Here is a 23,486-nt window from a genome sequence, read left to right as displayed (position 1 = left end):
CTGGGTGAGCATGTGTACTGCAGTGTAAGTCTGAGTACCACAGCGCAGCATGGGTGTGTACACTGCAATGTGAGAATATGCACTGTGGTGAGTTTGTGTACAACAGCATTAGTGTGTGTACCGCAGTGAGAGTGTGTGTACTGCAGTGAGAGAATGTATATTACAGTGTGAGTGTGTATACTGCAGTGCAATTGTGTTTACTACAGTCAGTGTGTGTGTACTGCAGTGTGTGTACCGCAATGTGAGTGCGTGTACTACAGCATGAATGTGTATGTATACTGCTGTCTGAGCATATGTACTGCAGTATAATTCTGAGTACTGCAGTGCAAGTATGTGCACTGTGGTGAGTTTGTGTACAACAGCATGAGTGTGTGTGTACTGCAGTGTGAGTGTGTGTACTGCAGTCAGAATGTGTGCACTGCAGTGTGAGTATGTATACTCCAGTATGAATGTGTGTACTGCAGTGGGTGTGTATATTGCAGTGTGATTGTATTTACTACAGAGTGTGTGTACCGCAGTGTGTGTGTGTGTGTACCGGTGTGTGTGTGTGTGTGTACCGCAGTGTGTGTGTGTGTGTACCGCAGTGTGTGTGTGTGTGTACCGCAGTGTGTGTGTGTGTGTACCGCAGTGTGTGTGTGTGTGTACCGCAGTGTGTGTGTGTGTGTACCGCAGTGTGTGTGTGTGTGTACCGCAGTGTGTGTGTGTGTGTACCGCAGTGTGTGTGTGTGTGTACCGCAGTGTGTGTGTGTGTGTACCGCAGTGTGTGTGTGTGTGTACCGCAGTGTGTGTGTGTGTGTACCGCAGTGTGTGTGTGTGTGTACCGCAGTGTGTGTGTGTGTGTACCGCAGTGTGTGTGTGTGTGTACCGCAGTGTGTGTGTGTGTGTACCGCAGTGTGTGTGTGTGTACCGCAGTGTGTGTGTGTGTACCGCAGTGTGTGTGTGTGTACCGCAGTGTGTGTGTGTGTACCGCAGTGTGTGTGTATCGCAGTGTGTGTGTGTACCGCAGTGTGTGTGTGTGTACCGCAGTGTGTGTGTGTGTACCGCAGTGTGTGTGTGTGTACCGCTGTGTGTGTACCGCAGTGTGTGTGTGTGTACCGCAGTGTATGTGTGCGTACCGCAGTGTGTGTGTACCATAGTGTGAGTGTGCGTGTATACTGCAGTGTGAGTGTGTACTGCTGTGTGAGTGTGTACTGCAGTGTAAGTCTGCGTAATGCAGCGCAGCATGAGTGTGTGTATTGCAGTACAAGTGTGTGCACTGTGGTGAGTTTGTGTACAACAGCGTGAGCGTGTACACTGCAGTGAGATTGTGTACTGCAGTGTGGATGTGTGTACTGCAGTGTGAGTGTGTATACTACAGTGTAAGTTTGTATAATGCAAAGTGTGTGTCCTGCAATGTGTGTGTATTGCTGAGTGTACACAACAGTGTGAGTGCATGTACTGCTGTGTGAATGTATATACTGCAATGTGTGTTCTGCAGTGTGTGTGTATACTCTTGAGTGTACACTTCAGTGTGAGTGTGTGCCACAGTGTGCATGTTTGTACTACAGAGTGAGTGCGTACACTGCAGCATGGGTGTGTGCTCCAGTGAGCGGGTGTGTGCTCCAGTGAGCGGGTGTGTGCTCCAGTGAGCGGGTGTGTGCTCCAGTGAGCGGGTGTGTGCTCCAGTGAGCGGGTGTGTACTCCAGTGAGCGGGTGTGTACTCCAGTGAGCGGGTGTGTACTCCAGTGAGCGGGTGTGTACTCCAGTGAGCGGGTGTGTACTCCAGTGAGCGGGTGTGTACTCCAGTGAGAGTGTTTGTACCGCAGTGTGAGTGTGTGTATTGCAATGTGAGCAAGTATACTGCAATGTATTCTACAGTGCACCTGAGATGCTAAATTCAGATGAGATTTTGTCTATTGGCTGCAAATTAACATCTGTTTCTGCAGCGCTCCTCATTCTTACCTTACACCAAAGAGTAAGGCGACGATCAACAATCTGATTCCACATCCTGTCTAGATCTTCATCTCCTCTGATCATTACCAATTCTTGTTTCTCCTCGTCCTTGTAACTGCAGAGGAATTTGAAGGGGTTAGCAACTGATTAACAATGGAGAGGGGGCAGTAAAATTAATAGAAGCATTAACAAAGGGTTCAGCGAGGGTTTAAAAGAGATTAACTGCTGCTAATTGAGGATTAGAGCAAGATTCAGATTAGGAGGGGGGAGTTAAGATTATACAGAGTAAGTAACACGAGGGATTGAGAACAACAGAGTTATTAATAGAGTGAGAGTGAGGTCTATAGAGAGTGAGTAACGGGCGGGGGGTGGGGGCGGGGAGTGAGGTGTACAGAGGGTGAGCAACAAGGGGGAGTGAGATCTATAGAGACTGAATAACGTAGGGCAAGTGAGATCTATAGAGAGTGATTAATCCAGGAAGGGTGAGGTCTACAGAGAGTGAGTAAATATGGGGAGTGAGGTCTAAAGAGACTGAGCAACACGGGGAAGTGATGACTAGACAGAGTGAGTAATCCAGGGGAAGTGAGATCTGCAGAGAGTGATTAATAGAGGGGGAGTGAATGTAAATAGTGAGTAACCCAAGGGGACTGAGGTCTATGGAGAGTGATTTATACAGGGAGAGTGAGGTCTGTAGAGAGTGAATAACATGGAGGAGAGAGGTCCATAGAAAGTAATTAATACAGGAGGAGTAATTAGCACGGGAGGAGTGAGGTCTATAAAGAATGAGTAACAGTTGAAGTGAGTTCTACACAGAGTGATTAATATAGGGGAATGAGGTCTATAGAGAAAGAATAATACAAGGGGAGTGAAGTCCATAGAGAGGGAGTAACACGGAGGGAGAGAGGTCTCTAGAAAGTGAGTAATACAGGGGGACTGAGGTCTAGAGAGAAGGAGTAACACAGGGAGACTGAGGCCTATAGAGAGTGAGTAATACAGGGGAAGTGACGTCCATAGAGAGCAATTAACACAGAGTGGGGGAATGAGGTCTATAGAGAGTGAGTAACACAAGGGGAAAGAGGTCTATAGAAAGTGAATAATACAGGGAGAGAGAGGTCTATAGAAAGTCAGTAACAGAGAGGGAGTGAGGTGTGCAGAGAGCGAGTAACATAGGGAGAGTGAGGGCTATAGAGAGTGATTAATTCAGGAGGAGTGAGGTCTACAGAGAGTACTTAGCACAAAGGGAGTGAGGTCTATAGAGAGTGATTAATTCAGGAGGAGTGATGTCTACAGAGAGTAGTTAGCACAAAGGGAATGAGGTCTATAGAGCGAGAATAATTCAGGAGGAGTGAGGTCTACAGAGAGTAATTAGCACAAAGGGAGTGAGGTCTATAGAGAAGGAGTAACATGAGGGAGTGAGGTCTATAGAGAGTGAATAAAACAGTGGGATTAGGCCTATAGAGAGTGAATGTTCAATGGCATTATCATCACTGAATCCCCCACTATCAACATCCTGGGGATTACCATTGACCAGAAACTGAACAGGACAAGCCATATAAATACTGTGGCTACAAGAGCAGGTCAGAGCTTAGGAATCCTGCGATGAGTAACTCATCTCCTGACTCCTCAAAGCCTGTCCACCATTCACAAGGCACAAGTCAGGCATGTGATGGAATACTCCCCAGTTGCCTGGATGAGTGCAGCTCCCACAACACTCAAGAAGCTGGACATCATCCAGGACAAAGCAGCCCACTTGATTGGCACCACATCCACAGTCACTCCCTTCACCTGTGACGCACAGTAGCAGCAAGTGTGTACTATCTACAAGATGCATTGTAGGAATTCACCAAGGCTCCTTAGGCGGCACCTTCCAAACCCATGACCACTACCACCTAGAAGGACAAGAGTAGTAGATAGATGGGAACACCACCACCTGGACGTTCCCCTCCAAGCCACTCACCATCCTGACTTGGAAATATATCGTCGTTCCTTCACTGTCGCTGGGTCAAAATCCGGGAATTTCTTTTCTAACAGAGCTGTGGGTGTACCTACACCACATGGACAGCAGCAGTTCAAGAAGGCAGCTCACCACCACCTTCTCAAGGGGCAGCTAGGGATGGGCAATAAATGCTGGTCCAGCCAGCGAAGCCTACATCCCGTGAATGAATAAAAAAAAGTGAGGATTATAGAGAGTGAGTAACACAGTTGAACTGAGTTCTACAGAGAGTGATTAGTACAGGGGAATGAGTTCTATAGAGAATGATTAATACAAGGGGAGTGAAGTCTATAGAAAGGGAGTAACACAGAGGGAGAGAGGTCTATAGAAAGTGAGTAATACAGGGGGAAAGAGGTCTATACAGAGTGAGTAACATGGGGGTGGAAAGAGGTCTATAGAGATCGAGTAACATGGGGGGGTGGAGAGAGGTTTATAGAGAGTAACATGGGGGAGAGAGATCTATAGAGACTGAGTAAGACAGGGGATTGAGGTCTATAGGAAGTGAGTAACACAGAGGAGAGAGGTCTATAGAGAGTGAGTAACAAGGGGGATTGAAGTCTACAGAGAGTGAGTAACACAGGGGAGAAAGGTCTGTTGAGAGTGAATAACACAGGGGGTGAGAGGTCTATAGGGAGTGAGTAACACAGGGGATTGAGGTCTACAGAGAATGAGTAAACACAGGGGAGTGAGGTCTATAGAGAGTGAGTAATAAAGGGGGAGTGAGGTCTATTGAGAGTGAATAATACAGGGGGACAGAGGTCTATAGGGAATGAGTAAACACAGGGGAGTGAGGTCTATAGAGAGTGAGTAATAAAGGGGGAGTGAGGTCCATAGCCAGTGATTAATACAAGGAGATTGAGGTCTATAGTGAGTAACACAAGGGGAGTGAGATTTATAGAGAGTGAGTAACACACAGGGGGGAGTTAGTATTCAAATTATTGCTGGCTGACACTCTGCATCCTCCTCCTCTGCCTTTGCACCTTAATTGTATCTGTCCTGACTGTCGGCCCAGTTTGGATTTGAAGTTGCTCAGAAGATCTGTGTAAGTTATTCCTGGCTGCACCCACGTTGCCACAGTGTATTCATAGTGAACCTTTATTATCACGGTCTCAGGAAGCAAGCAGTCCTGATTTGATAAATAATAATGCACATTGTTAGAAGGTTAAAATTCAGAACCAGCAGTTACTGCCTAATTTTTCACCATTTTCTATTCCACTGCCTCAACTCCAGCTGAGTATGTGTATTGTGGTGAAACTGACAGATCTTGGAGCTCATGTTAATGATAAAGTACTCGTCAGATACAGCCACAAAGGTCTGCTCTTCATTGTTGCCTCAGAAGTTGCCTCCTTACATACATACATGAAAACATATGAATTAGGAACAGGATGAGGCTGCTCTGCCATTCAATAAGATCTGATTCTGGCCTTAACTCCAACTCTTGGAATGAACTGGACTTCCCCTGCTCAGTCTTGTTAGGGAGCCCAACTGTGATTCATCCAAAAATGTCAGCGATGAATGGTGAAGAAGTCTCCAGACCCAGGTGGTATCTAGACATCTTGGGAAAGAGGTATTATACCAACTGATCGGACAGTGCCAAATGTTACATTTTAATTCTTTTTTTATTCATTCATGGGATGTGGGCGTCGCTGGCCAGGCCAGCATTTATTACCCATCCCTAATTGCTCTTGTTCATGGCTGTGGGTCTGGAGTCACATGTAGCCCAGATCAGGTAAGAACAGCAGATTTCCTTCCCTAAAGGACATTAGTGAACCAGATGGGTTTTTACAACAATCAACAATGGTTTCATGATTATCATCAGATTTTTAATTCCAAATTTTTATTGAGTTTAAATTCCATCATCTGCAGTGGTGGGATTTGAACCGGGTCCCCAGAGCATTACCCTGGCTTCCTGGATTACTAATCCAGCAACAATACTACGTACCACCACATTCCTAATAAAGAAATGGGAAAGGAATGAAGGGAGTTACCAAGAGGGCAGTTCCTCTTCATTGGTCAGCCGAAGAGTCCAGAGTAAGGGGTAAATGGCCATAGCAAGTTATAAACTAACCCAGAACTCTCAAGATGGGTTTGTCCAGGCAATTCAAACTTCCATAGTCTGGAAAGGCAGACAAGTTTTCGTAATGTGTTTGATCAGAGATTGGTTCCAAAATTGAAAATAGATGGATCTGGAATTTGATGCGATGTACATAGATGTTAACCCAGTAAAGAATTGTACATTGGCCACCAACCTCAAGGGTGGCTTCCTGGTGTAAAACCAGGTGCAGCTGTACCAACAGGAAAGCTCAATGCAGTCTTTGAAAATCTCCGTTCAGCATCTATTCCTCTCAATTGTGGGGATAAGCAGATGACACAAGAACTCTGCTTCCAATACTGTTATTAATCATTGAAAGAATTATGCGCGCCCAGAGGTGAAGAACTGCTTCACACCTCGCAGCAAACATTGAGAGCTGGACTGTGGGACACTCTGTGGGACACTGAGGGCGGGTGGGGCTGACTTGGGAGGGGACATTGATAGTCGAATGGACAGAGCCCAAGGCCACTTGGGATGGACAGAATCCGGGGAGACTTGGGACCGGACAGACAGAGCCTGGGGAGACTCGGGACAGGACAGACAGAGCCCAGGGAGACTCGGAACCGGACAGACAGAGCTCGGGACCCGACGGACAGAACCCGGGGAGACTCGGGACCGGACGGACAGAGTCTAGGGAGACTCAGGATCGGATGGACAGAGCTCGGGGCCAGATGGACAAAGCCTGGTTAGACTCGTGGCCGGATTGACAGATTCTGGGAGTTATGCTCCCTCCTTGTGCTACAGGCATTGCAGGTGGGATGGGATTGGCAATGGGAGCCCAAGGCTGTGGTCTGGTAGTGGTTTTGCCATATGGTGAGTCCATAGTGCTCCCCAGCCCACTCAATCAGTGAAGAATCAGAGAGTCGGCAATGACACTCCTGTGACCTGTCTGTGAAAGCCCAATGCCTTTCCTGAGGTCACGACCTTCAGCATCCTCACCTGTTTGGTCAATAAGCAGGTTTCTGTAAGTACCCAGAATCCCCCTGCAGAACAGATGTTGTTTATTTATAAGTGTTACCTTCCCAGATCTTGCTGCGGATGTGACAGTCTTTAAATGAGCTGCTCCTTCAGTTCCTGTGGGTCTGCTGGCTGGAGCTTGGGGAGCTGTCTGACTAACATTTCCAGGTACTTGCCTTTGCTGCAACAAATATTCAAGTCTAAGAAATTCTGAACATGGTATTAGTGGATGAAAGTATACATATTATTGTCTTCGGAAGCTCAATCCCCATCCTTTCACTTCACTGCCCTCCAATCCAGTTCTCCCTTCGCTGCATAAGAACATAAGAAACAGGAGACAGAGTAGATCATTCAGCCCCAATGTCGGTTTTGCCATTCAATGTGATCATGGCTGATCCTCAGTTTCAACCCCACTTTCCTGCTCACTCCCCTTATCCCTTGATTCACTGAGACTGCAAATATCTGTCTACCCCAGCTTTAAATATTCAATGATGGAGCATCCACAGCCTTCGGGGGTAGAGAATTCCAAAGATTCACAATTATTTGAGTGAAGAAATCTCTCCTCATATAAATAAAAACAAAAAAACTGCGGATGCTGGAAATCCAAAACAAAAACAGAATTACCTGGAAAAACTCAGCAGGTCTGGCAGCATCGGCGGAGAAGAAAAGAGTTGATGTTTCGAGTCCTCATGACCCTTCGACAGAACTAGTTCTGTCGAAGGGTCATGAGGACTCGAAACATCAACTCTTTTCTTCTCCGCCGATGCTGCCAAATCTCTCCTCATCTTAGTCCAAATGATCAGCCCCTTCACTCTGCTGCTATGTTCTAGATTCCCCAGCCAAGGGAAGCAGCTGCTCAAGTGAAGGCCCTGCAGCCCTTCTACTCCCCTCCCCTCCCCTCCTCAGTCCTCTTAGCTCTCACTGCATCCTTTCCAGTCTTCCTGCCCCTCTTTCAACCCTCCCCAGTCCTGTTTCCCCTGCCTGCACCTTCTGCAATCCTCTTGTCCTTTCTGCACCCTTCCCTGTCCTCTCACTATTCTCCCATAGTCCTGCTTTTTTTTTTTGTTTCCTTTTTTATTCATTCACGGGATGTGGGCTTCGCTGGCTGGACCAGCAATTATTGCCCATCCCTAGTTACCTTTCAGAAAGTGGTGGTGAGCTGCCTTCTTGAACCGCTGCAGTCCCTGTAGTGTAAATACACCCAGAGTGCCTTTAGGGAGGGAGTTCCAGGATTTTGACCCAGTGACAGCGAAGGAACGGCGATATATTTCCAAGTCAGGATCGTGGCTGATTTAGAGGGGGACTTCCAGGTGGTGGTGTTCCCATCTATCTGCTGCCCTTGCCCTTCTAGAGAGTAGTGGTCATGGGTTTGGAAGGTGCTGTCTAAGCAGCCTTGGTGAGTTCCTGCAGTGCATCTTGTAGGTGGCACACACTGTGTTCCGGTGGTGGAGGGAGTGAATGTTTGTGGAAGTGGTGCCAATCAAGCGGGGCTGCTTTGTCCTGTGTGAAGTCAAGCTTCTTGAGCGTTGTGGGAGCTGTACTCATCCAGGCAAGTTGGGGGGTATTCCATCACCTTCCTGACTTGAGCCTTGTAGATGGTGGACAGGCTTTGGGGAGTCAGGAGGTAGGTTACTGGTTGCACGATTCCTAGCCTCTGACCTGCTCTTGTAGCCATAGTATTTATATGGCTAGTCCAGTTCAGTTCCTGGTCAGTGGTAACACCCAGGACATTGATGGTGAGGCATTGAACATCAAGGGGCGATGGTTAGATTCTCTCTTGTTGGAGATGATCATTGCCTGACACTTGTGTGCCGCATATGTTACTTGCATTTGTCAGCCCAAGCCTCGATACTGTCCAGGTCTTGCTGCATTTAGACATGGACTGCTTCAATATCTGAGGAGTTGCAAATGATGCTGAACAGTGTGCAATCATCAGCAAACATCCCCACTTCTGACCTTATGGTGATAGGAAGGTCATTGATGAAGCAGCTGAAGATGGTTGGGCCGAGGACACTACCCTGAGGAACTCCTGCAGTAATGTCCTGGAGCTGAGATGACTGACCTCCAACAACCACAACCATCTTCCTTCGTGCATGTATGACTCTAGCTAGTGGAGAATTTTCCCCTTACTCCCATTGACTCCAGTTTTGCTAGGGCTCCTTGATGCCACACTCGGTCAAATGCTGCCTTGATGTCAAGGGCAGTCACTCTCACCTCACCTCGGAAGTTCAGCTCTTTTACCCATGTTTGAACCAAGGCTGTAATGAGGTCAGGAGCTGAGTGGCCCTGGCAGAACCCAAACTGGGCGTCAGTGAGCAGGTTATTGCCAAGCAGTGACACTTGATAGCACTGTTGATGACCCTTCCATCACTTTACTGATGATCAAGTGTAGACTGATGGGGTGGTAATTGGCCAGATTGGATTTGTCCTGTTTTTTGTGCACAGGACATACCTGGGCAATTTTCCACATAGATGGGTAGATGCCAATGTTGTAGCTGTACTTGAACATCTTGGCTAAGGGCGCAGCAAGTTCTGGACCACAAGCCTTCAATTTTATTGCTGGAAAATTGTCAGGGCCCATAGTCTTTGTACTATCCAGTGCCTTCAACCGCTTCTTGATATCATGTGGAGTGAACTGAATTGGCTGAAGACTGGTATCTGTGATGTTGGGGCCTCTGGAGGAGGCCGAGATGGATCATCCACTCGGCACTTCTGGCAGAAGATTGTAGCAAATGCTTCAGCCTTACCTTTTGCACTGATATGCTGGGCTCCCCCATCGTTGAGGATGGGGATATTTGTGGAGCCTCCTCCTCCAGTGAGTTTAATTGTCCACCGCCATTCACGACTGGATGTGGCAGGACTTCAGAGGTTAGATCAGATCTGTTGGTTGTGGGATCACTTAGCTCTGGCTATCACTTGCTGCTTATGCTGTTTGGCACACAAGTAGTCCTGTGTTACAGCTTCACCAGGGTCACCTCATTTTTAGGTATGCCTGGTGCAGCTCCTGGCATGCCTTCCTACACTCTTCATTGAACCAAGATTGATCCCCTGACTTGGTGGTAATGGTAGATTTAGGGATATGTGGGCCATGAGGTTACAGATTGTGGTGTACAATTCTGCTGCTGCTGATGGCCCACAGGGTCTCATGGTGGCCTAGTCTTCAGTTGCTAGATCTGTTCGAAATCTATCCCATTTAGCACGGTGGTAGTGGCACACAACACGATGTAGGGTATCCTCAATGTGAAGACAGGATTATGTCTCCACAAGGACTGTGCGGTGGTCACTCCTACCAATACTGTCATGGACAGATGCATCTGTAGCAGGCAAGGATCAGGTAAGAATCAGGTCAAGTATGTTTTTCCCTCCTGTTAGTTCCCTCACCACCTACCGCAGACCCAGTCTAGCAGCTATGTCCTTTAGGATTCAGCCAATTCGGTCAGTTGTGATGCTACCAAGCCACTCTTGGTGATACACACTGAAGTCCCTCACCCAGAGTATATTCTGCGTCCTTGCCATCCAGTGGTTTTGAACATGGAGGAGCACTCTCCACAGTCCTCTTACCCCTCTTTGCACCCTCCCCAGTCCTCTTGCCCCTCTCCATACCCTCCCAAATCCCCTTCCCCTCTCCATATCCTCCCAAATCCTCTTGCCCCTCTCTGCACCCTCCCAAATCCTCTTGCCCCTCTCTGCACCCTCCCAAATCCTCTTGCCTCTCTCTGCACCCTCCCTAGACCTATTGCCCCTCTCCACACTCACCCTTATGTGTTTGGGTTTTGCTGAGAAAAGAGACAAGCTGTCGAAGCTTTTAGTCTTGAACTCATCAGGACAGATTTGCAAAAATTCCAAGTTTCAAAAGGAGCAACAATTTATACTGCATGAGAGAAGGGTGCTGATTAGTGACGAATACCACTCATGCTGCTACTGCACAGTAACAGCTTGAAACAGCTAGCTTCAACTGTTGCTCAAATTGTTGAGACACCTTACCTGTCCAGGGTAATCTGAGGTGGACTGGACGCTTTTTAGGACTGAAAGTGGTGGCCTTAGGCCCGTTCATGAGTTTGTGCGATATACAGAATGAAATGATCTGATCAGGGTAGCCATTATCCTGCAGGATAGCTCTGATGTGCTTATATAAGTTTCAGTGTCAAGCTGCCATGGTGAGCGAATGCTCAGGCCCTATTTACGAGGTTGTCAATAAGGCCAGTTATACAGTGCGTAGAACTTAGGAATCCCAACGCTTATATTGGCCAGTGGGGGTGGGCCAACAATAGACTGTGATAGAAAACTCATTAGCAATTCTCAACCCAGTACGTCGAGGAAAGGTTAAATGAAACTTTTCAGGGGTGAATTTGAGTGCAGGATGGAGCCCACTAAAATGGATAAGGAAATTCTTACATGCAGCTGCAGATTCAAATATAGCAAACGTTGTCATCTCTCGGTCGGAAATATCTAACAGGTAGGATGTTAAGCGTTATTCCATCAAAAGTGCATTTCTTGTAGACAAAATGATAACGAGAGCTTGCCCCAGAGGGCAACCCATGGCAATATCATTTGTTTGGGCATACATGATGTCATTAAAGCTGAACATAACCGCGCGAATTACAAAGCTCATAAGTTCAATAAATGTGGATTCAGAACACGGTGGTGCGTCTAGATCACCATGATATAGTGATGCGGTGTAAATACCTATGGCTTCCTTGACAATACATTAGTGAATAGGCTAGCAATGTAAAACAAGCACATAGACACAGCATTGCTATCCATATGCAGGTAGCGTATCATATTGGCGAAAGTGAAGGGAGTTTTCACTGTCTGTGGAAAACTCACTCAGAACTCAGAAGCCATAGACATTTGCCATACATAGTATAGACTGGTCAATATATGTGTGCATATTCATGAATGGGCCTAAGTGTGCCACTTTCAGCCCTGAAAAGTGCCCAGTCTACCTCAGATTACCCTGGAAGGGCAAGGTATCTCAAAACTTTGAGCAACAGGTGAAGCTAGCTGTTTCACACTGCTACTATGGAGTAGCAACTCGAGTGGTATTCGCCACTAACAGGAAACTGCCATCAAGCCAAAAAGACGTTTTGCCTACCACACAAATGAGTAATGTGGTATATGAATTTCAGTGCCAGTGTGATGCTCAGTATATAGGCCGTACATCCCAACGACAGGTAGATTGTATCAAACAGCATGTCCCTTCAGCTGTTCCTAACAGGTATAGTACTGATCGTACTCAACCAGCCCCTGCTTACAATGGGACATAACTTCCTCAGAGTGGAAAGCAGCATCGCATCAGCCACCTCTGTGGCAGCAGATGGGAGGACACGGAGTTTGGGGGGGTTCAGGTCTGCGGGGGCAGTCGTGCCTCGGGGGAGGGGTCGGACCTTGGGAGGGGGTCAGGTCAGGCCTGCGGGGTGGGTGGGGTGTCGTTTTGGGGCTAGCCTGCGGAGGAGGGGATGGGGATTTGCAGGGTGAGGGGAGGCAGGGGTCGTGTTGGATCGGGTGTGGGGCAAGTTCAGGGGGAGCTTAGGTCAGAGGGTCGTCGGGTTGTGTTGGGAGGAGTTGTCCCATGTGTGTGGGGGAAATCCCATGGGGGGGTTGTTAGTCAGGGGTTGAGGGAATCCCCTGGGCAGTCAGGGGTGTGGGACGAATCCCATGGGCAGGTCCATGTCCCATTGCGGGGGTTGGTCTGTGTCTTTAAATAGCTACCCAGAAGTTGCAAGGGGTTTTAATTCTATTAACCTTTTCTGAGCAACTATTGGTGTAACCCTGTCAGAACCATCTGAAGTTTGTGATTTAAATTGTATTTTTGGATGGCTCCCAGCACAGGGCAATTGCCCGAAGGAAGTTTACACTTCTGGGCAATTGCTGTGCAGACCCTTACCTGTGAAGCTCCAAGAGTGGTTCCCCAGTGCATCTTTGGGTAACCGCCCCCCCCCGCCGCAATCCGATGCTGGCGAGCTCAAAGTTACGGCCCAATATCTAATGTTAGATGGGATTACGTAATTCTGAACAATCCCGAGTGCGCTAAAAATTACACTGATAACCAATTTAAGATTATCGGTCAAGTTTGCAATGTGGCACACTTACTCTTGCTAGAAGCTACATATATCCATGGGCAGGGACCTGTCCTCTGCAGGCAAAAGGAACATGTCCAGGCATTGCACTTTTTTTGATTTAAATAAAAGTGTGGAGGACAATAGTTCTCTGCAGAATCCTCCATGGCAACACATCACCTGAGTCGATTTGCCGACCAATCAGCATCCTTCTCTCATGCAGTATAAATTGTTGCTTGTTTGAAATTTGGCATTCTTGTGTCTGTCCTGATGAGTGCAAGACAAAAATCTTCGACAATATGTCTCTCTGTCCAGCAATACTCTGGTTCTGTACTACCAAATGACTAGTTCTCTGTTCACTAACAAGATGAGCAGGACTATGGTGTGTTATAGGGACCACTATACCATGCTCTACATCTAACTTCCTGTTAGACTGTTGAAATTGTTTGCCTGCACATTGCAAGTCCCAAACCCCTCCTCCACTGTCTAAATGTGAGCATGAAATGTCATAGTTAATTTTTCAGCACAGATCAGCGAACTGGGTGCGGAACCCAGAATCTGGTTTGTCCGACTCAGAGAACCTCATCAGCTTCCTGGCCCTGTAGAATAACCTTTAAAATAATTCTAGACATCCCATTGGAGAGACGTCAATCAGAGAAGCTCAATCAGTCTAGGGAATGAACAGCCTTACCTTGTTACCTCTGCTTCCAGCCCAAACCTCCAAGTACGCAGTTGGAATTAACCCTCTCTGTAAGTGCAAGGAAATAAATATTTTGTTATCGAGAAAACTGAGGAGTATGATTACAAATGGAGCAACTGGTCATTGCCTGTGGTTGTGTGTGAATGGTGGAGGCTCTGGGACCTAAATCAAACCTGGGTGCTCACCCAGTGCCCACTCTCTTACTAACACCCCCCCACTGCGCTGGATTTAACAAGCAGCCCTCACGGCACCCACTCAAATTCATGGACCTGCCAAAACAATGAGTGGGAAGAGAGCAGCTGGTCTCTCGGTACAGTCATTACCACCTCCAATTCTCTCACCCCAATGGAAGCACCTGGGAGAGACTCAGAAAAAACATTGCCTCACTTCAGTGCAAAACAGTGCTGGAAAATTCCTCTCCATCTCCCAATGATGATCAGAACCACTGTCAGAAGGCCCATGAATTAATTCGGCGACTATCCACCCACTCTCCTCCACCCTTTGTACACACAGATAACTGTCCTTTTCATCCCCCTCATCCGTTTATAGAACCTCAAGCTGTTGATTGTCAGCCTTTTCTCACACACGCCTACACTGGAGAAGCTGACCTCACACTCACTCTTACTCCTGTTCAAACATTAGTTCAAGAATCCAACACGGCCACCTGATCCAAACACATCCCCGATCCCAACACCAGTATAACCTTCTGACCCCAACCCCAGACAGCCCCCTGTTTAGGGGGTTTCTGACTGAGCATTCAGTCATAATCCCACAGATGGCAGCTTTGCACCACTGGCTCCTCAGCCAAGCACATTCTCCAAATGTCTGAACCTGCGGTTCCTCTCATACTGTGCAGGATTACTATTGCAACAACACATAAGGCCCTGACTCCAGCACAATCCTGTGACTCTGACCCCAAACCCAGAGCAGTCCCTGACCCCTGACCCGAGCACAGACACCTGACCCTAAGCCCAGCACTGGCCCCTGACCCTAACTCCATCACAGCCCCTGACCCTAACCTCAGTACTGCCCCCTGGCCCTAACCTCAGTACTGCCCCCTGGCCCTAACCCCAGCTCAGCGCCCTGGCCCTAACCCCAGTCCAGCGCCCTGGCCCTAACCCCAGTCCAGCGCCCTGGCCCTAACCCCAGTCCAGCGCCCTGGCCCTTAGCCCCAGCACTGTCCCTGACCCTAAGCCCAGCTCAGCCCCTGGCCCTAAGCCCAGCACTGCCCCCTGGCCCTAACCTCAGTACTGCCCCCTGGCCCTAACCCCAGCACTGCCCCCTGACCCTAACCCCAGCACTGTCCCTGACCCTAACCCCAGCACTGTCCCTGACCCTAACCCCAGCACTGTCCCTGACCCTAACCCCAGCACTGTCCCTGACCCTAACCCCAGCACTGTCCCTGACCCTAACCCCAGCACTGTCCCTGACCCTAACCCCAGCACTGTCCCTGACCCTAACCCCAGCACTGTCCCTGACCCTAACCCCAGCTCAGCACAAGTGCTTGTCCCAAGCACAACACCCCGAGTCCAGCAAACCAGGACCATTTAAAAACATTAAAAAGTCTCAATCTGGATGTTTGAGAATTGGTATGAATCTTGGTGCCATGGCTTTCATCCAGCTCTTTAAAATGGATCATGAAAGCTCCAGTAGTAACTGGTCTCTGCAGAATTACCAGACTACAAATCTTTTGAAAGTTGTGAATGAGCTGGTGTTTGTGAAATGGACAGTGTTAATTTTGAACCTCACAATGTATGAAGGCACAAGTACAGTGAAAGAATTCCACACCTGATTATTAGCAATAACAGTTGACCATCCATCCTCTCCATTCTCTAGGACAAACACAACATTCCCTGCTTTTGCTTCAACCTCACTTGCTGTTTTCGGAGTGAAGTCAAACAGCAGATAGTGATATCCTCTTGTACCTCTGGTAACAGATAGGAGAATACATTAGCCAGCGGTGAGGGATACTAATATCATCAGGTTGAGTGGGCGGCACTCTCACCTCAATCAGGTTTTGGGTTCAATCTCACTTCAGAAACTGGAACAAAAGAAATGAGAATGTAGGCCATTTCACCCTGAGAACCTGCTCCATCATTTAACAAGATCATTTCTGTACTATCCCCATACTATCTCCATAACCCTCAATTTCCTAGGATCCAAAATGAGAAGTCACATGGACAAGTGAGGGTTAATTAAGGAAAGCCAAGGGAAAATCACGTTGAACTAACTTGATAGAGTTTTTTGAAGAGGTAACAGGGAGGGAGGGAGGGAGGGTTGATGAGGACAACACTGGTGATATGGTGTACGTAGACTTCCAAATAACATTTGATAAAATGCCACACAACAGACTTGTGAACAAAGTTATAGATCATGGAATGAAAGGGAATAGTAGCAACATGGATAGAGGATTGGCTGAGTGACAGGAAACAGAGAGTAGAGGTTAATGGATGCTTTTTGGACTGGAGGGAGGTTTGTAACTGAGTTCCCCAGGGGTCAGCGTTAAGACCCTTGCTTTTCCTGATATTTATTAATGGCCTACACCTTGGTGTACAGGCACAATTTCAAAATTTGCAGATGACACAAAACTTGGAAGCATTATGGACCATGAGGAGGATGGTGTAGAACTTTGAAAGTACATAGACAGGTTGATGGAATGGGCAGACAGATGGCAGATGAAATTCAATGTGCTGTTACAGACAGGAGAGAGAGATAGCCAAAACCCCCAATTCCCTTTCCCTTCTATCTGTAATCAGTGTAGTTTAATTTTGATAAGGCTGATGTGTATTCCCAAACCCTATATTAGTAGGCAGTCAATTTATAAGTCACCAGCAGCAGACTTTAGTGGATTTAAACAGTTATTTATTTACAAGCTCACCCTGAAAGGTCAATCACTACATCAACCACACACAAGAAAGATACAACTAAAGAAGGTAGTGCACTTCTAGGAGTATTAAAACCAACAAAATATTTAGCAGTTCATGTGTCTTTGGGAATCCAGCGAGGAAGGGAGCTTTTTCCACGCTAAAACATAAGTTTAGGTAAATTCAGATGGCTGGAGTCAAACCCAGATTAACTGGGTTCCTTGAACTAAAGATTGTTCAGCAGGTCATGCAGACAGACCCAGATGGCTTTTATAGCCAGAGGTCCAATTTCTTACATACAAACTTGGAGCCATTTGAAACAGGTTGGAGGAGGGGTTTAAAGGACTTTAAGGCCATAGAGGTCTTGAAGTGGCAAAATGACACCACCTTTTCTTTGCAGTTACGATGTTGTTGCTGGTGTTCTACAGACTGCTCAAACTCTCAGTTTCTGGATAAAAGAATTTACAAATTAGCAGACAGTTTCAATCACATGATGAATGGCCATTGATAAACGGTGGAAGGCAAATGATGGTCTTTTATAGTGAAGCAGGAGTTTCAGTCATATGGTTAAAAGCCATTGATGTGCAATAGAAGGTCATCAACACTTCATTGTGGATACTCAGTATCGATAGCTCTCCTTTGTTACATGGCACACCTGGAGTCAGGGAGTCCGGGAAGTCAGGAGGACTAATACAGATAGTGGAGGAAGCTATGTTACAGTTGTTTGGAACTCTGGTTAGATGGCAACTGGAGAAGTCTGTTCAAGTCTGAGAGTTGCACTTCAGAAAGGACATTCAATCCAGATATCATTCTGGTGAAAGGGATAAATTATCATAGAATCTTAGAAAGTTTAAAGGAAAGGAATGAAATTCTAAAAGGAATGGACCACCCAGCTGGATGGACCACCCAGCATTGATCCAGTTATCGGAAGTGACAATGGCACACCCAGCCTTGTCAACCCTGCAAAGTCTTCCTGATGAGCATCTGAGGGCTTGTGCAAAAATTGGGAGAGCTGTCTCACAAACTAGTCAAGCAACAGCCTGACATAATCATTCCCACGGAATTGTACTTAACAGATCATGGCCCAGAAACCATTACAAACCCCAGGTATGTCCTGTCCCACCAGCAGGACAAACAGACCAGAGATGACAGTACAGTGGTATAGGGTCAGGAGGGAGTTGCCCTGGGAGTCCTCAGTATCATCTCTGGACCCCATGAAGTCTCAATGCATCAGGTCAAACATGGGCAAGGAAACCTCCTACTGATAACCACATACCGCCCTCCCTCAGCTGATGAATCAATACTCCTCCAAGTTGAACACCACTTGGAAGAAGCACTGTGAGCGGACAGGACATGGAATATATTCTGGGTGGGGGACTTCAGTGTCCATCACCAAGAGTGACTCAGTAGCACCACTACAGACCAAGCTGTCCAAGTCCTAAAGGACAGAGTTGCGAGGCTTTGCAGCAGGTAGTGAGGGAACCAGGACGAGGGAAAAACACACTTGACCTCATCCTCACTTATCTGCCTGCTGCAGATGCATCTGTCCATGAAAGTTTTGGTAAGAGTGACTACCACATAGTTTTTGTGGAGGCAAAGTCCCGTCCCAACCTGTACCACCATGGCAAATGGGGTAGATTTCAAACAAATCTAGCAACTCAAGACTGGGCATCCATGAAGCACTGTGCACCATCAGCAGCGTCATCAGCATCAGAATTGTACTCAACCACAATCTGTAGCCTCATGGCCCAGCATAGCCCCACTCTACCATTGCCATAAGTCAGGGGATCAGCCCTGGTTCAATGAAGAGCGCAGGAGGGCATGCCAGGAGCAGTACCAGGAATACCTAAAAATGAGGTTTCAACCTAGTGAAGCTACAACAACTACTTGCATGCCAGACAGCATAAGCAGCAAGTGACAGGCAGAGCTAATTGATTCCACAACCAACAGATCAGATCTAAGCTCTGCAGTCCTGTCACATCCAGTCGTAAATGGTGGTGGACAATTAAGCAACTCACTGGAGGATGCAGTTCCACAAATATCCCCATCCTCAATTATGGGGGAGCCCAGAACATCAGTGCAAAAGATAAGGCTGAAGCATTTATACCAATCTTCAGCCAAAAGTGCCGAGTGGATGGTCTCTCTTGGCCTCCTCCAGAGGTGCCCAGCATCACAGATGCCAGTCTTCAGACAATTTGATTCACTCCACGTTATCAAGAAACAGCAAAAGGCACTGAATACTGCAAAAGCTAAGGGCCCTGACAATATTCTGTCAATAGTACTGAAGACTTGTACTTCATAACTTGCCGCACCCCTAGCCAAGCTGTTCCAGTACAACTACAACATTGGCATCTACCTGGCTATGTGGAAAATTGCCCAGGTATGTTCTGTACACAAAAAGCAGGACAAATCCAACCCGGTCAATTATCGCCCCATCAGCCTCCTCTCGATCATCAATAAAGTGATGGAAGAGGTCATCAACAGTGCTATCAAGTGGCAATTACTCAGCAACAACCTGCTCACTGACGCCCAGTTTGGGTTCCAACAGGGTCACTCAGCTCCTGACCTCATTATAGCATTGGTTCAACCATGGACAAAAGGTGAGGTGAGAGTGACTGCCCTTGACATCAAGGCAGCATTAGGCCAAGTGTGGCATCAAGGAGCCCTAGCAAAACTGGAGTAATTGGGAATCGGGGGAAAGCACTCCACTGGTTGGAGTCATACCTAGCACAAAGGAAGATAGTTGTGGTTATTGGAGGTCAATCATCTCAGTTTCAGGACATCACTGCAGGAGTTCCTCAGGATAGTGTCCTCGGCCCAACCATCTTCAGCTGCTTCATCAATGACCTTCCTTCCATCATAAGGTCAGAAGTGGGGATGTTCACTGATGATTGCACAATGTTCATGACCCTCACAGGCTGAAACAGTCTGTGTTCATATGCAGCAAGATCTGGACAATATCCAGGCTTGGGCTGACAAGTGGCAAGTAACATTCACACCACACAAGTGCCAGGCAATAACCATCTCCAAAATGAGAGAATCCAACCACCCTTGACGTTCTGTGGAGAGTAACTCATCTCCTGAATCCCCATCAGCACAAGTCAGGAGTGTGATGGAATACTCCCCACTTGCCTGGATGAGTGCAGCTCCCACAACACTCAAGAAGTTTGACACCATCCTGGACAAAGCAGCCCCACTTGATTGGCCCCTCATCCACAAACATTCACTTCCTCCACCACCGAGGCACAGTGGCAGCAGTGTGTACCATCTACAAGATGCATTGCAGGAACTCATTAAGGCTCCTTCACAGTTCCATCCAAACCCCGACCTCTCCCATCCAGAAAGACAAGACAAGGGCAGCAGATGCATGGGATCACCACCACCTGCAAGTTTTCCCTCCCCCCGCCCCCCTCCTCCTCACCCCCTCCGCCCTCCCCCTCCCTGCCCTACACACCACCACCTCCCCACCACCCCCCCCACCCCCACCCCCCCACTGCAGTGAGCAGTATTAGCAGGCAAGTGTAAGGCCTGGTAGAGCTTTACATGGTCCAATCAGATCTGACAGGGAATTGCTAAATGAAGCTTGTGCTTCCTAAACCCATTCTCTGGATTAGCATCCATATTTCAATTCCATGACTGTGAAGCACTTTGGGTATCTTTTTTATGAAGATGGTGCTTCATAAATACAAGCTGCTATTGCTATTCCTGCTTAGTTAAGAATGTTTCAACTTTCAAAGGTGTTAAAATTGCATCTGGAACTCTTGGAACTGTCCCTAATTGTCCAAGACTTGAGACTGCTTGAGAACTTGGAATGTCAAACCAGGGTAATAGGAGAGGCTGTTATATAGCTCTTGCACTGAAACTGCCCTCACCTCCACCCATGGATCTAATCACAGTGACATCCATCTGAAATGACAAACATGGCTTGGGGGTCAATGTTTCATCTCAAAAACGGCATCTCCTACAACACAACTTTAAAGAGTCAGCACACTTATCAACTTAAATCTCTCAAGAACAGGTTTAACAAATGGGTCAGAGAAGAGACTGCTATTACAGATCAATAGCTGATATCTGTATTTATAAGAACATGGTGCGAAACACACAGCAACTGAGTGCGTAACACACAGCAACTGAGTGCGTAACACACAGCAACTGAGTGCGTAACACACAGCAACTGAGTGCGTAACACACAGCAACTGAGTGCGTAACACACAGCAACTGAGTGCGTAACACACAGCAACTGAGTGCGTAACACACAGCAACTGAGTGCGTAACACACAGCAACTGAGTGCGTAACACACAGCAACTGAGTGCGTAACACACAGCAACTGAGTGCGTAACACACAGCAACTGAGTGCGTAACACACAGCAACTGAGTGCGTAACACACAGCAACTGAGTGCGTAACACACAGCAACTGAGTGCGTAACACACAGCAACTGAGTGCGTAACACACAGCAACTGAGTGCGTAACACACAGCAACTGAGTGCGTAACACACAGCAACTGAGTGCGTAACACACAGCAACTGAGTGCGTAACACACAGCAACTGAGTAATGTGCAGGAACTGGGTGAGAAGTACACTGTAACTGAATGAGTAATACACAGGAACTGAGCACAGATCATACAACAACCGAGTGCGTAGCGGACAGGAACCGAGTGCGTAGCGGACAGGAACCGAGTGCGTAGCGGACAGGAACCGAGTGCGTAGCGGACAGGAACCGAGTGCGTAGCGGACAGGAACCGAGTGCGTAGCGGACAGGAACCGAGTGCGTAGCGGACAGGAACCGAGTGCGTAGCGGACAGGAACCGAGCATGGACCATACAATAACCAAGTGAATAATATACAGGAACTGAGTGAGTATCATACAGGGACTGAGTGCGAAACATACAGGAGCTGATTGTGTAACATACAGGAACCGAGTGCATAACACACACGAACTGACCAATGTGCAGGAACTGGGTGAGTAACACACAGGAACTGAATGCGTAATACACAGGAACTGAGTGCGTAACGCAAAGTAACTGAGCACGTTACGCATAGGAACTGAGCGTGTAACAGATAGGTTCTCGTCCAGTAATGTTCACAAACTCAGTTTAAGTATGCACACAATGATTAGCTTCTACTCACCGCACAACTTGCTCCCCCAATTTCTGTAAAAGAAAGGACAGGCATTTTGTTATTTATTCATTGTTCTTATTATATTTAAAAACAGTCTATATCCACTGTTTCTCTTCACATTATCCTTATGTGGGAGGCTGCAACCATCTGCTAGCTCTCCTCTGACAACTTTCACCAGCCAATGTTGAAGCCTTCAGAACCCAAAGACTGATCCACATTGACTCCTTGACAGTTTTCCCAAATCAAATCCTATCTCCAGTTTTCTCAAACAATTGTTGAATGCTCCTGGATAATTCCCTTACATTCTCACAATTACCGTTATTTGTAGAAACTGATGCAAAGTTTTTGAAATTTCTGTCAACCTTTCTTCATCACCCAGTGGTCCGAATCTCTCACAATTTATCTGTTCTGGCGTTGCTTACAAGGCTGCCGATATTGTGCAGCCGAATCTCCCCAGCAAAGTCATGAGCCTTCTTGCCCTGCTGCAGTTCATAGCTGAGGTTGCTATCACCATGCAGTTTGAGGTTTCCACGATATTGGCTGACCAATAATACAGGGATGACATGGTGGTGTGTGACTTGGAGGCGGTGATTTTGCCATAATATTGCTGCCCTTGTTCTTCTAGATGGTAAGGAGCTTAAGCAATGAAGATGCTGATGAAGCAACCTTGCCGAGCAGCTAGTTTCTTTATGGCATTCTGCAAATGGTACACATCACGGCCTTGGCGCGCCAGTTGTGGAAGGAATGGATATTGAGCCCAGTAGCAGCAGTGCTGATCAATTGGGGAGAGTTTGGTGCAGTGATGTCACTGGACTAGACTAATGCTCTGGGGACAAGGGTTCAAATTTAAGTTCAATTAATAAATAAATCTGCAATATACAGCTAGTCTCAGAAATGAACCCACTGCAGTACTTTGCCAAGCATAATCATGGACTAATCCAATGGAAGTCCATGGTTGCCTCTCAGGGCGTGGTACCTGACGGAGGAGGAACAGGACTGTAACACTACCCACATTGATCCTGTCTTAACACATTCTTGTGTTTTAATCCTGTGATGGAATCCTTAACTAATATTGTCACCCATCCACTTTTTTCCTGCTCTATCACACCCCTCAGTGAACACACGAAATGTTCAGCTCGCAATCCAGCCCTAGCCTAAGCTGTGATGTAAATGCTAGCACGTTATCTAGCTCACCAATTTTATTTAAGATCATGTTTCTTTGACAATTGTACTTACTTGTTCCCTTCTCTTTCAATTTTTCTTTTTCTTGCCCTAATACCCTTATGTGAGTTGGTCTCATATTTAGTTCTGTAATGAAAACAAAAATACCTGGAAAAACTCAGCGGGTCTGGCAGCATCTGTGGAGAGCAACTAACTTGAAGTAACTCCAGACTTGAAACGTTAACTGTGTTCCTCTCCACAGATGCTGCCAGACCTGCTGAGTTTTTCCAGGTATTTTTGTTTTTGTTTTGGATTTCCAGCATCTGCAGTTTTTTGCTTTAGTTCTGTAATGATCCTGTTAAGCACTTGGTGTTTCATTGCGTTAAGTGTTATATCAATATGTTGTTGTTGTTGTCCCTTCCTCCGTTCCGAACCCCCCGTCCCTTCCCCATTGCACGCACCTGGCCCTTCCCCATTGCACGCACCTGGCCCTTCCCCATTGCACGCACCTGGCCCTTCCCCATTGCACGCACCTGGCCCTTCCCCATTGCACGCACCTGGCCCTTCCCCATTGCACGCACCTGGCCCTTCCCCATTGCACGCACCT

The 23,486-nt window shown here is 47.3% G+C and overlaps 1 protein-coding gene across 1 annotated transcript in view; it reads right to left on the bottom strand.

Annotated features, from left to right (window-relative positions):
• Positions 1–1,851: 1,851 nt before the first annotated feature.
• LOC121281482 (neutrophil cytosol factor 2-like) overlaps positions 1,852–23,486 on the bottom strand; it is a 112,759-nt gene continuing 91,124 nt past the window's right edge. The window contains exons 7-12 of the mRNA XM_041194427.1: positions 21,728–21,750; positions 15,522–15,660; positions 13,725–13,781; positions 7,036–7,155; positions 4,906–5,051; positions 1,852–2,047 (exon numbers count right to left, since the gene is read on the bottom strand). Of these exons, the coding sequence (XP_041050361.1) occupies positions 1,852–2,047; positions 4,906–5,051; positions 7,036–7,155; positions 13,725–13,781; positions 15,522–15,660; positions 21,728–21,750 (681 nt within the window). The remainder of the gene's footprint in view (positions 2,048–4,905; positions 5,052–7,035; positions 7,156–13,724; positions 13,782–15,521; positions 15,661–21,727; positions 21,751–23,486) is intronic.

Source organism: Carcharodon carcharias, chromosome 8 (genome assembly GCF_017639515.1).
Source record: "Carcharodon carcharias isolate sCarCar2 chromosome 8, sCarCar2.pri, whole genome shotgun sequence".
Taxonomy (NCBI): Eukaryota; Metazoa; Chordata; class Chondrichthyes; order Lamniformes; family Lamnidae; genus Carcharodon; species Carcharodon carcharias.
Note: the sequence above shows the minus strand (reverse complement) of the source record. Positions and strands in the feature narration are given on the sequence as shown.